Source organism: Culex pipiens, chromosome 3, assembly GCF_016801865.2.
Source record: "Culex pipiens pallens isolate TS chromosome 3, TS_CPP_V2, whole genome shotgun sequence".
Taxonomy (NCBI): Eukaryota; Metazoa; Arthropoda; class Insecta; order Diptera; family Culicidae; genus Culex; species Culex pipiens.
The window spans coordinates 50,980,420-50,993,913 of NC_068939.1; the positions used below are offsets into that span (position 1 = coordinate 50,980,420).

Genomic DNA, 13,494 nt, shown 5'->3' on the forward strand with positions numbered 1-13,494 from the left:
ATTAGACGCCGAGCTTCTTCGCGGTGATCTTCACCACTACCATCACTACAGTATTTGGCGATACGATCGTCATTCTAAAAGAGCACAGAATCAGCTGAAGGTTCGGCGGTGATTCCCACACTCATCTCTCTGATGGTGATGGTGGTCAGTTTGTAATCACCATCGCACAAGATGAGACATTTTGAAAGAGTTGTTGCGATTTGTTGCGTTCTCTGGCTTGGATGCGTGAGTTCGCAGGAATTTTCCATTCCCAAAGTAAAGTTTGAGTATTTGAAACCACGCGGATTTCGGGCCAGCATTCCAGGTGACGAGCAAAATCAAGAATCTGGTTACGATCTGTTCTTAATCCTGAAGCGATATTCCAGATGTTCCCGGTATTAAGTTGTTCGCGTTCCATTCTCGGATCAACAAACCGTTCAAGCAGTTTGAGGAAGGAGACTTTGCTGAAGATGTTTTGGAACCGAACGCCGATGGTAACTGGGTTTACGAAACCACCAAAGCCAACGTCCCAGAGGGACAATCCATCCACTACTGGGTTTACGTTCAGCACGATGATCGCCCGTACTATGTTACAAACTTAAAAGAGCTCATAAGAAAGAATCCCGTCACAACCACAACGACGACGACGACGACAACGAAAACTCAAAAGCCGAAGCCAGTGACTACGACAAAAACGCCGAAAGAAGGAAAAACGAATGGTAAAAGCACTAGTACTACGACTACGACCCTCCCACCGTGTGAACCTACGGTGACCACCGTGAATGGAGGACGATCAACCTGCGCCGGGAAGCTGATCTTCGAGGATACTTTCCAATCGCTGGATTTGAACAGGTGGCAGCGTGAGGTGCGCATTCCGCTGGATACGGAGGTAAGTGGCAAATATGTATGACTGCAAATATGTCCCTTTTTTGGCAACTGTTGATAGTACCTAGCAATGACTAGCGTCTTGCCGTTTAAGCAGACCTTCGCCTATAGATTTTTTAATTTGGGTCCCCAAACAACCCCCCAAATTTTGGAAGCGATTGGATTTGACCCGGCTTTCCACAAAGCGATTCAATTTTGTATGGAAATGTGTATGGGAAAACCCTCTTTTTACATTTGATTTTAATAATTTTCATTTTTCACTCAATTTAAAAACTAATACCGTAGAAGTATAGTCCTGAATATCTTCTAAAACTTTCCCGAAGAAAGTTTGGTCCTATCTTGCTTCTGGAAAAAGATACAGAGTTTTTAAAAGAGGCATTTCAAAATAAGTGCTGAAAATTATATTTCTTGCCAACACTGCCAGTACTTAAGACGGGCTTCGATCTAAAAAATCGCCAAAAATCCATTTTACGACCAATTTTTGGTCGTTAAAAAGCATTGGAAAGAAGAACTCTTTAAATTTTAGAAAAATTCAGGGTTGGAAGTTTATCTTGTTTTATGTGACTTTGCCAATGTTTTTAAAAATGCAATTTTTTTAGGGGTCAACTTTGGCTGTGTTTTTAACTAACATTTCCTATATTTTATATAAAAAGAAGTATGCAGTAATTTTTGTAGTGCCCCAGACTATGCCTCTGTGCATTTTTTTACAATTTAAATGATGATGGTGCTATTCAATAGCAAAAAATGTGAAAAACAAGCAAAAAATTGAAAAAGTAACTGTAAAAACGTGAAAAAATTAGATAGTCAAAATGTAATTATATTAGGTGGTAGAATAGGCCAAATACTACCGAAAACAAACATAAACTAAACAAGATAAATGAAAATTAAAATACTTAAAATTAAACAAGAAAAACATAAAACAAGAGAAGTAAAGTTTTTCGTAGAACAAAAGTTGCTTAAAATGACCTCCTAAACACCGCAAAAATAAAAAAAATCAAAAAATAAAATTTGACAGTAGAGGGTTAAGTCTCACCCAAAAAACCCTTCATTTCCTAATATCGGTCCTCAATAGAAGCTGGAAATAGGTTGACACCCTGTAGATTTGCCACCCTGTCTTCCAATCATGTCAAAATTTCTTGAAATCAGTAGCTTAACAACTTTTCTAAGACACCAACGCTTTAAAAGGTCACCAGTAGAAGTTAGGGCTCTGTTGACACCCTGTAGGTGTGTCACCCTGCATGTCAATAATTTTAAATCAAAGCCACATTAATTTACAACAACTTTTCCTAAGACACCATTTGCTAGGTTGCTTCCTTATTACGTTAAAAATTAAGATTTCGAAATATCTACCGAAGTACTGGCAGTGTTGGCAAGACATATAATTTTCAGTCAAACTTTTTTTGGGATAGTTTCAGAGGACATTCAGGACAATACTTCTACGGTGTTAGTTTTTAAATTGAGAGAAAAATGAAAATTATAAAAATGTAAAAAAGAGGGTTTTCCCATACAAATTTCCATACAAATTTGATTCGCTTTGCAGAAAGCCGGGTCAAACCAATCGCTCCCAAATTTTGGGGGGTTGTTTGGGGGCCCAAATGGAATCGGAAAATGCCTGTTCTGATTGAATTAGTCCATTTTGAAATTTTCCCATACAACTTCAAGTCACCCTAGTAGTCCCTTGACTCTGACCAAAATCGAGCGGGGTAAAATGAAATAAAAATTATGAAAATTTAAATTACAAACCATGGAATGAATGAGAAAAGTATTTTAAAACTATTTATTTACCAGCCCAAATGTTTTGCATCAGTATTTAAAATATCACAAAAATTCAAAATATCTTCAATCAAGCTAAAAGACAAAAAAATCTTTAGATGATATTTTTGGTCATCTAAGCAAAACCATTTTTTTGCCCAATTTGAATTTTATTGTTAAAAATATGTTTTTGTATTCATTAGGCTGGTACAAATTGTATTCAAAGTTTTTATCACCCCCCCCCTTTCAAAGTTGGCCCATAAAATTAGGGGGCAAAAAAAACATTTTTCAAAAACTTAAAAATTTCAATGGAAATTTAAGTGCAGTCAGCTGAAATCGATTTAAAATGCATTCTCCTGCGTTTAGAATCATTTTTAGGATATTTGGGTTGATTTAAAAATAGTTGGGATTTAAAAAAAACGATGTTTATTATCGCAAAAAGTTTTTTTTTCGCTCAATTTTTTTCTGTTTTCGTCAAATTTTACATTTTTTGAAAACTAATGATTGCAAAAAAATGTACCTCTGTAAAATGCTTTTAAAACATCTTTTTCTTGCAAATGTTGAAACAATGGCTTGTTATTTAAATATTTATATTTTTCGCCCCCCCTCGACCCCGGCCAGAGCCAAGGAACAAAAACTTTGAAAAATATTTGCATCGGCCTTAAAAAAAAAGAAATAAAAGACTTTATTAATTAAAGTAAAAGTAAAGTAAGTAAGTAAGTGAATTATTTCAAAAAAGATACTCTTTTTTGCCGTTTTTTATCCTAAAGTAGTTTAAAAAGCACACCGTGGGAAAGTTTTGAAAAATTTGGCATTAATTTATCAATATTGAAATGACATTTTCAATTATCAAAAACAAATTTATCCTTTTTTTTTTGCTGATTCAATGAGTTAGATTTTTAAACTAAAAAAAGACACAAGTTTGAAAATCTTTCCAATTTGGAATGGTTCTTTTGATAGACCAGAGTTTCAAAAAGAATCGTAGTTATTTTTGTGAACCATGGTAAATCGCTCTTTTTAGTGGGCCGGCTCTTTCGCTCTTTTTTTGGCACACCTCTCTTTGATTTAATGAAGTAAATAATTTAAATCAGTAAATAAAAACACCTCCCTGGTAAGATGTGAGAAAGGCACCAACCTCTTTTTTTTATTAAGATTTAGAAAATAAAAGTTAATCGTAAATAATGGACATGTTTAAAAAAAAACTAGCAGTTTTTCGTTCCATTTCTAACCTGAACAAACTATTTAATTGAAATGAATAGAAAATGTTTACTCAAAAATATGAAAACGAAATATATAGATAAAAAAGACTTTATGTATTTTTTGTTCTTCCTGAAGCAATCTTGGAAAAGGTCCAGATGCTTTCTGTCTGACTTATTTATGCCTTCTTTGCTCAAGTCAACCCTTTTTTTAAACTGAATATTCAATGAAGTGGAATAAGATCCCCTTAATCATGTTAATTAACGCTTCACAGTTGGTGGAAGACAATTATATCCAAAGTGTAATATCCGTGCACCATGGTGTAACACTCCCACGCTTCGCCACCGCACCTGTACAAAACCGCGTGAACCCCGGGCCCAAACTTTGACTCTTCTGCCGCAGCCAACCTAATAAGCTGACCCTCAAATTATTCATCACCCAACTCTAACTCTGTCTGTCTCTCTCTTGGTTCTACCATTTCAGTCGGCGGAATTTGTGTCCTACCAGGCCACGCCGGACAACAGCTACGTGGCCGGAGGTCACCTGTTCATCGTGCCAACTCTGCTCAACCTGGATCCGGACTTTAGCGACGAGCGCATCCGCACCGGTGAACTAATCCTGGCCGGGTAAGGGTCCACGTGTCCAATGGCAGATCGGTCATATACTAACCTATTCACAACAATCCCGGAACCGCCGCATGGTATCTCATACACATTCTAATTTACAATTATTATGCCCCACTTGACCCCGCGACCCCGAGGCCCTTGGCATCGTGTCTGTGGAGAAGACCTTCCGGCGGATTTTGGACCCGCGGTTGCTGTCGTGTGCGGTAACGCCTGCTCTGTCCGGACCTATGAATAATAAATCGATTCATTATTGCTCCCAGGCCACCGAGCCACGGTAGCAGCAACAGTGAAAATCTGTGGCCATGTGGTGATGACGGTGAAGGACTTTTTGGGGAAGGTGGGGTGAAACAAGTGTTAATTTCGGTATTTTTAAATTTAAGATATTTTCTTTTTTACATTAGGTCACTATATTTTGTTTGATCCTCCAAATAATTTGTATATATTTTTTAATAATCCATTTTACCCTCACATGATTTAGCACCGGTGAAACTTGCGGACGTTCTCATCTCTTATTTCACTTCTTTATTCCTCCTCATCCAGCTGCGTTTCTCCCACGAACAACGAGTACGAGTGCCGGCGTAAAGCGGCCCTGGCCACCATCCTGCCACCGGTGGTTTCGGCCAAGCTCAACACGAAGGGTTCCTTCCGCTTTCAGTACGGCCGGGTCGAGATCCGGGCCAAGCTGCCCAAAGGAGATTGGATTTTTCCACGTAGGTTTCTCAGGTTGGGTTGTTTCGTGGAAATTTGTTTAATCGTTTCTAAAAACCTATACCTTGAGAACGGAGTTTCTGATCAATTTTGTGTATTCGACAAAGTTGTAGATATTGCTGAGGACCTCTCGGAAAAAATAGTTACACTCTTAAAAAAGTTTATCTTTTTTTTAATTCGGCTTTTCAAAACAAACATTGAATTACGCAAAATTACCATTTTTGAAAATTCTTCTTTCGCTTCTTTTTAAATTTCTAAGGCCGTTGCAAATATTTTTCAAAGTAAATGTCGCCTCCCACCCCCCTTCAAAATTGGTCAAAAAACTTAGGGTACAAAACAATATTTTTTCTAAAAAACTTAAAACTATCGATGGAAACTGAAGTCTATTCAACTGAAAACAATCTGAAATGCATTTACCTGCAGTGATAATCATATTTAGCATGTTTGGGCTATTCTGACTTTTGATGACATTTTTTTTCTCCCAAAAAGTTTTTTTTTCGTCTGTACTTAGGCCGTTGCAAATATTTTTTGAAGTTTATGTCACCCCCCTTTTCAAAATCGATCCGAAAAATCAGGGGGCAACAAAATATTTTTTTCAAAGAGCTTCAAAATTTTAATGGAAAAAGAAGTGTAATGAACTGAAAATAATTTTAAATGCAATACTGCGTTTAAAAACATGGGTAATTCTCCGCCAACTCACACAACAGTTGCCACGACCCCTCTTCGATTTGCGTGAAACTTTGTCCTAAGGGGTAACTTTTGTCCCTGATCACGAATCCGAGGTCCGTTTTTTGATATTTCGTGACGGAGGGGCGGTTCGACCCCTTCCATTTTTGAACATTCGAAAAAAGAGGTGTTTTTCAATAATTTGCAACCTGATACGATGATGAGATAGAAATTTGGTGTCAAAAGCACTTTTATGTAAAAAAAGAAACCCGATTTGATGGCGTACTCAGAATTCCGAAAAGACGTATTTTTCATCGAAAAAAAAAAACACTAAAAAAAAAACTCTCCCATTTTCCGTTAATTGACTAAAATTTTTTTTGGTACATGTCATTTTATGGGAAATTTAATGTACTTTTCGAATCTACATTGACCCAGAAGGGTCATTTTTCATTTAGAGCAAAAAATTTCATTTTAATATTTTGTGTTTTTTCTAACTTTGCAGGGTTATTTTTTAGAGTGTAACAATGTTCTACAAAGTTGTAGAGCAGACAACTACAAAAATTTTGATATATAGACAAAAGGGGTTTACTTATAAACATCACATTTTACGTAAAAAAGTTTTGAAAATGTTGGTCATAGATGATCATGGCCGTTCATGGTCACCCGCGACAGACACGGACGAGGAAACAAAGAGAAACGCAAAAATTAACTTTTTCAAAACTTTTTTTTGTAAATCCGCGATAACTCGTGATGTTTATAATCAAACCCCTTATGTCTACATATCAAATATTTTGTTATTGTCTGCTCTACAACTTTGTGCAACATTGTTACACTCTAAAAAATAACCCTGCAAAGTTAGAAAAAACATGAAATTTTAAAATGAAAAATTTTGTTCTAAATGAAAAAAATGACCCTTCTGGTCAATGTAGATTTGAAAAGTACATTAAATTTTCCATTAAATGACATGTTCCAAATTTTTTTGCAGCCGAGTAACGGAAAATGGGAGAATTTTTAAAACTTTGTTAGTGTTTCTTTCGATGAAAAATACGTGAAAAATACACCAAATTTCTATCTCATCACCGTTCCAGGCTGCAAATTATTGAAAAACACCTCTTTTTTCGCATGTTCAAAAATGGAAGGGGTCGTACCGCCCCTCCGTCACGAGTTATCAAAAAACGGACCTCGGATTCGTGATCAGGGACAAAAGTTACCCCTTAAGACAGAGTTTCACGCAAACCGAAGAGGGGTCGGGGCAACTTTTCCCGATTTCGTGTGAGTTGGTAGAGAATTACCCACATATTAAGCATACTTGAGATTGATCAACAATATTTTTTTTGGTGAAATTTCGTTGTACATTACTGCAAATAGTTTTTTTTTTGAAAAAAAATATTTCGCGAATACTTTGAAATTTTGAAAACTAAACATTGCAAAACATCTGGGTGCTGAAAAGACAGAATGCGTGACGTGATTTTCGAAAGCTCCCCACTGCTTCCCATGAATACAACTGTCCTACAGCTGTAAACATAAACAAAGTAGAAGGCTATGTTCAAGCTCAAGCGTGACATATTTTTTTATGCTGAAGTGGATTGTTTTGAAACATTTTGGATCTGTTGGTTTTAATGTTTTCGCTGAAAAATTAAGTGCTTCGCGCTTTTTTTCTTCGTGGACTAAACGATGGGAGGCCAAAAGAAGCCTTTTTTGCTTTCCACGTGATGAAAAACAAAATAAATTAGGGATCGATCACAACTTGCCACTTCTTGGTAGCATTTTGCGAACAGTAAATTGGTTCCGCTTTGACAGTTCTAAATTGAGGCCGCTTTGCGAACCACTATTCTGCACCCAGCAAAACATCTGGGCAGGTGGTAAATTCATTTTATAACACTTTGTTCATTCAAATGTTAAAACCATGGCTTGTAATTTCAATTTGCAACGGTCTTAGATATTTTAGAAACTTATGATTGCAAAACAACTGGACATGTGTATAAGGCTGGTACAAATTTTATTTAAAGATTTTGTCACCCCCCCGCTCCCTTCAAAGTTGGCCAGAAAAATCAGGTCGCAAAAAATATATTTTTTCAAAAAACTTCAAAATTTCAATGGAAGTGCAAGTGCAATCAGATGACATTGATTTAAAATGCATTCCCCTGCGTTTAAAATCATTTAGTATGCTTTGGTTGATTTAAACATCTTTAGAATTTCTGAAAATTTTCGATGTTTAGCATCGCAAAAAGTTTTATTTGCGCTATTTTTTTTCTTAGTCAAATTTAACTTTATTTTTGAAAACTAGTGACTGCAAAACAACTTAACTAGTGTAAAATGCATTTTAAAACACTTTTTGGATGCAAATGTTGAGACTCTTGCTTGTTATTTCAATTTTTATATATTTTTTTTTGCACAAAAAGTTTTAATCACTTCTCCCGAGCTTTCTGGAATATTGCATTTTTGTTTTATCCAGGATCGACATTTCCAGGGTTCAAGTCTCCTAACACTTCGCTATAATTAAAACAACTTTAAAATTCCATCCAGAAATCCTGCTTCAACCTGCCGAAAACTACTACGGCTACGCCGACCTGGCCTCCGGAATGCTGCTGGTGGCGCACATCCTATCGAACGAGGAACTCGTCACCGGCGACGGGGTCCAAATCGATGGCCATCGGCTGCGCGGTGGACCCATCTTGACGAACCGCGCCAAACTTCGGATGGCCTCGCTCAGGGCAAACGTTCTGGAGGAGCCCTTTAGCGACGGCTTCCACGTGTACGGGCTGGTCTGGAAGCCGGACAGTATTGCGCTGACGGTGGACGGGTTCCAGTACGCGACCATTAGGGGGAAGTTCAAGGAGTACGGCACGAGCAACAACTTGACGCAAGCGAACCTGTGGAATGGGGCGAACGTGATGTCACCGTTTGATCGGGAGGTGAGTTTGATGGAATTGAATAGAATTCTTTAAAACTCATGTTTGTTTAAATTCTAGTTTTACATTTCACTCGGAGTTGGCGTGGGTGGAGTTACGGACTTCCCGGACGGTTCCCGAACGGGCTCGCTGAAGCAACCCAAGCCGTGGAACAATACCAGCCCCAAGGCGGAGTACAACTTTTACCAGAGCCGAAACGTTTGGTACAGGACATGGACCGAGCCGGAGCTGAAGGTGGATTACGTGCGGGTTTATGCACTGTAAAATAGTTGTTCTTTTGGCAACAGAATAAAAAAATACTCAAACTCTAAATTGAATTTCAAATAAGCGTTTACTTTAGCAACGAAAATAAAGTTAAAATTGTGATGAAAACGCAATTAAACTCCTTCTCAGCCAACGAAATTCCTAGAAACAAGCCCCCGCAAGAAGATAAAACTCAATTTTCAACTCGAATAATTACAGCAAAACTTCCCCCAGGGTGCCCGCCGCCCACGTGCAAATTTGGAGCACGTGAGGCAAATTTGTTGCGAGTATAATTTCACTCCCGTGCAGACTAAAGCAATTAAAACTACCCACCAAACAACAAGATAATTAGCATTTCGCGTACCCGCGCCCGGAAATGAAGGGAAAAGGGGCCGCACCGTGTGGAAAACGCGTCATATAAAAGTTAACGGTATCGGATGCCTGCAGGTGTTGGGTTGAGAAGCACAACAGAGTGTGTAAAAGTTTAGAATCGTGTTATTTGATGCAAACTCACAATTAGATATAATCGTTTTCCGAAAATCATGTGCTAGAGTTTAACTTGAAAGTTTCTTTTGAATTTGTGTTAAACTCATATGAGCTAAGCAGACATAAAGTTTGAATTATATTTGCAACGACCTAAGCTAATAAAAGTTTTGAAAACCAATAAAATTTCACTTAGAAAAGTATTTAAAAATTTTCACTTAAGGTTATCCTTCTAAAGTTGAACAAAAGTTTGATTTTTCAGAGCAGGATTTCAATCTGCTTCAATTTTCCCTGATTTTTGTTCTGAGTTTCGTTGATCGACTTGGTATGAGCTAAAATAGTTGTTCCATAAGTTCATATAGAATGTGTTCCTTTATTGCAATGAAGTAATAATTGTCACACCTGGATTTTCATATAATTGGGAAAAACGCATCTGAAATATTTTTAAGCATAACTAAAATAGTTGTCTAGTCAGAATAGAGCAATTCCAGCTCAAATCAGGATTTTTTTCTGGTACTTTTGTACCCGACCCTCTCCGATTTCAATGAAACTTTTTAGACATGTTATCCTAGGCCTATATAAGCCATTTTTGTGTATATGGAGCCAGTTGCACTCGATAATTACATTTGAGAAGGGGGTAAGGGTTTTTAATATTTTTGTATTTTGTAAATTAAATATTGCTGCATCTCTAAGCTGTTACATCGTATCAAAAAGTGATCAAAGACAAACTTGTAGGAAATTAGACGGGCTTTTTGAAAAAAATACACTGAAAGAAAAATACACGCCAATTCCATGAGATTTTTCAATTTTTAAGTTTAAAAGTTAAATTTTAAGGTGATGTCACGATTTTTTTTCGCTCAAAATTTTTGTGAAAATAGCCTAAAATGTGACAAAAAGACTCACGAAAAATGCAGGATGGTATGTCTCTCCTAAAAAAATACAAAAATCATTTACTAAAACTGTTTTTTTGAAAAGTGGTCTAAACGTCAAAATTTTCAAAAACCGATAGCGGGAATCGATTTCCCAGACAATTTTACATAAAAGTCTCCTTATTGACCATTGTCCTATGTCAAAGACTTGTGAAGATACAGCGTTTTTAAATATAAAATTAAAAGTGGTTTTTGGCAATTTCTATATGACAGACTTGATTTTTCAGTCTCGTGAATATTTTTACCGGAAAGCTCGTCCAATTTCCCATAAGTTTGTCTTTGACAGCATTTCAATTGAATGTATGGGCTTACAGATATAAGCATAATTACATTGCTCATAACTGAAAATAGAATATTTTTTTCAGTGTGGTAGAAACCAGGATAGTAAATAAGCTTACGTAAATATTTAAACGAGTCAAATTAAAAAGCTGTCGAAGACAAACTTATGGGAAATTGGACGAGCGTTCCGGTAAAAATATTCACGAGACTGAAAAATCAAGTCTGTCATTTAGAAATTTCAAAAAACCATCAAAAAACCTTATTTTTCAACATTTTTATTTTTAAAACCGCTGTATCTTCACAAGGATTGGACATAGGACAATGGTCAATAAGGAGACTTTTATGTAAAATTGTCTGGGAAATCGATTCCCGCTATCGAGTTTTGACAATTTTGACGTTTAGACCACTTTTCAAAAAAACAGTTTTAGCAGGGTTGTTAAAATATCAAAATATCAGCTCTCAGCAACTACAATTATCCCGCCTGAATATTCATGCCTCAAATACAACTGCTCTTCTCTCCTCATTGAAACTCTCAGCGCCGAACATACCCGAACACGTTTTCGTGTTTACCCACTCGCGATTGACATTTTCCTTTTCTCTCTCATTCTCGCTTCCACGATCATCCTACCGCAATAGCGGTTAACCACAAAAGCCGCCACAAAACCAATTTTGCAAACGAAGTTTAACGGGACGTCATGCGTGGTCGGCTCCTAATCGCCATCTCGCGTTCTCTCTTTGCAGTTTTCGGAGAAATTGAGAGACTCAGCGGTGAGAGCGCATTGTCGAGGAAAAGGGAAGGAGTGATAGAGAGAGAATGACATCGCTGGGAATCACGAGGCACAAGAAGATATCTCATAAGCTATAGCGACGGCCGCTATACTCTTGGATATTTTTGGTGCAGAGATAATCTATTGATAGCTTTTCTATCACTCTTTTGCAACACTGAGTTTTAGTAAAAGATTTTTGTATTTTTTTAGGAGAGACATATTATCCTGCATTTTTCGTGAGTCTTTTTGTCACATTTTAGGCTATTTTCAAAAAAAAAATGACAAAAAAAAATCGTGACATCACCTTAAAATTTAACTTTTAAAATTAAAAATTGAAAAATCTCATAGAATTGGCTTTTTTTTCTTTCAGTGTATTTTTTTCAAAAAACCCGTCTAATTTCCTACAAGTTTGTCTTTGATCACTTTTTGGTACGATGTAACGGCTTAGAGATACAGCAATATTTAATTTACAAAATACAAAAATATTTTAAGCCCTTACGCCCTTCTCAAATGTCATTATCGAGTGCAACTGGCTCCATATACACAAAAATGGCTTATATAGGCCTAGGATAACATGTCAAAAAAGTTTCATTGAAATCGGAGAGGGTCGGGTACAAAAGTACCACAAAAAATCAAAATATTTAACAAGCCTTACCCGACAAACTTCGTCCTGCCCTTTTTGTTTCCTGACGTTTCTTGCATGTTTGCTAATTCAGCCTCCTGTGATCAAAATTTGATTTTACGTAACTTTTCCCATACAATCTGCAGATTTTTCGGAATCGGTTCCAGAGTGGCCAAAGTTGTCACTTTTTGGCGTAAGAACCTTCCTTGGACTTAAACGAACCCAACGCAACAAAAAGCACCTCGATCCGACTCTCCAAAACCGTCGAAATTTTTTATATGTATATAAAAGAAGATATAGATTTGTTTCGATTCAGCACCATATTTCTCCATCGAAATGAGTTCCCAGTACATTTTGCTGGAGACGCATGGTGCTTTATGTCCAATTAATGTACAAATATAAGGGTCTAATTATGTTTGCCAAGGAACATTCATGTCAAATTTGAGCTAAATCAGAGCACTTTTGATCTTGATCCAGCTGGCTTGACGTATAATCGCTGTATAAACAATTTATTGAGCTTTTAAAATTTGCCACATAAAATAATCAAAGCAATTGAACTTTAAAGCCACTCATTAATTCATCCATTCTAGTCTCTACCGTATCACGAAATTCTCTCAATCTCCGGAATTTTCCCGGAAAAAATTCCAATCAATTTTCCAACACTTCATTAGCCCCATCGCCAGTGGACGTCGCATAATAAGGGAAAATGAGATAAAACACAAATTTTCCTCTCATTTTTCCACCTCCTTCCCGGTGTGAAAACGTGAACCATAACAGGCGGTGATGGCACTTTGTCGTCGTCGTTTGTGAGGACACTTTTCCTCTTCGTTATCTGCATTTTTCCTCTTTTTCCACGTTAGGACCCGTTTTGCACCTCTGTTTCTCAGTCTTAACCAACAGCAGCAGCAGCGTCTCGACGTCAGTCAACTGGTCGTTGTGAAAAATGAAGTGACTTTAATGACTGTAACGCTACTACAACCGGAGGTCCTCACATTCAAACACTTTCGAGAACCTGGTGGAAAGTACCGATGCTGCCTGGAAGAGTATTTTCATGTGAATACTATCACAGATCATAAGATTTGCCTTTTTTTAAACAACCTTTTAAAGCATTTAAAAGAAAAAAAATAACATCATTGGTCTGAGATCCTAGGACTCAAAAATAAACGGCACCCGTAAAATGACTACCGAGAAATGATTCAATTTATTTTCTGTTTGTTTTGCTCTTCACAGTTTACAACTCCCTTCTTGGGCACTCTCTAGGTGTAGACAGAAATTTTAACATCGGGTCCACGAGAGGAAAGTTCACTTAGTGAAAGTGAAATGCCATAGGAAAACTAAATTTTACTGTGAATTTCATTTGTTTCAAAAATAATTTAAATTTGTTTTCGACTGCTACTGATTTTATTAAAAATGATGACGGGTTGATATATTTTGAGTCAGATAGAC

General features: G+C 36.9%; 1 protein-coding gene across 1 annotated transcript; it reads left to right on the top strand.

Moving 5' to 3' along the window:
- Positions 1–70: 70 nt before the first annotated feature.
- LOC120418513 (beta-1,3-glucan-binding protein-like) lies at positions 71–9,037 on the top strand. Its single transcript, XM_039580950.2, has 6 exons — positions 71–304; positions 366–868; positions 4,297–4,439; positions 4,980–5,149; positions 8,340–8,728; positions 8,786–9,037. The coding sequence occupies exons 1-6, from the start codon at positions 172–174 to the stop codon at positions 8,987–8,989; spliced, it is 1,542 nt and encodes a 513-aa protein (XP_039436884.1). The 5' UTR covers positions 71–171; the 3' UTR covers positions 8,990–9,037.
- The last annotated feature ends 4,457 nt before the right edge of the window (positions 9,038–13,494 follow it).

Coding starts and splice junctions, on each gene's coding strand:
- LOC120418513 (XM_039580950.2), top strand. CDS start 172: ATGAGACATTTTGAAAGAGTTGTTGCGATTTGTTGCGTTCTCTGGCTT. Junction 869..4,296: donor GCATTCCGCTGGATACGGAG/GTAAGTGGCAAA, acceptor CTACCATTTCAG/TCGGCGGAATTTGTGTCCTA. Junction 5,150..8,339: donor AGGAGATTGGATTTTTCCAC/GTAGGTTTCTCA, acceptor AATTCCATCCAG/AAATCCTGCTTCAACCTGCC.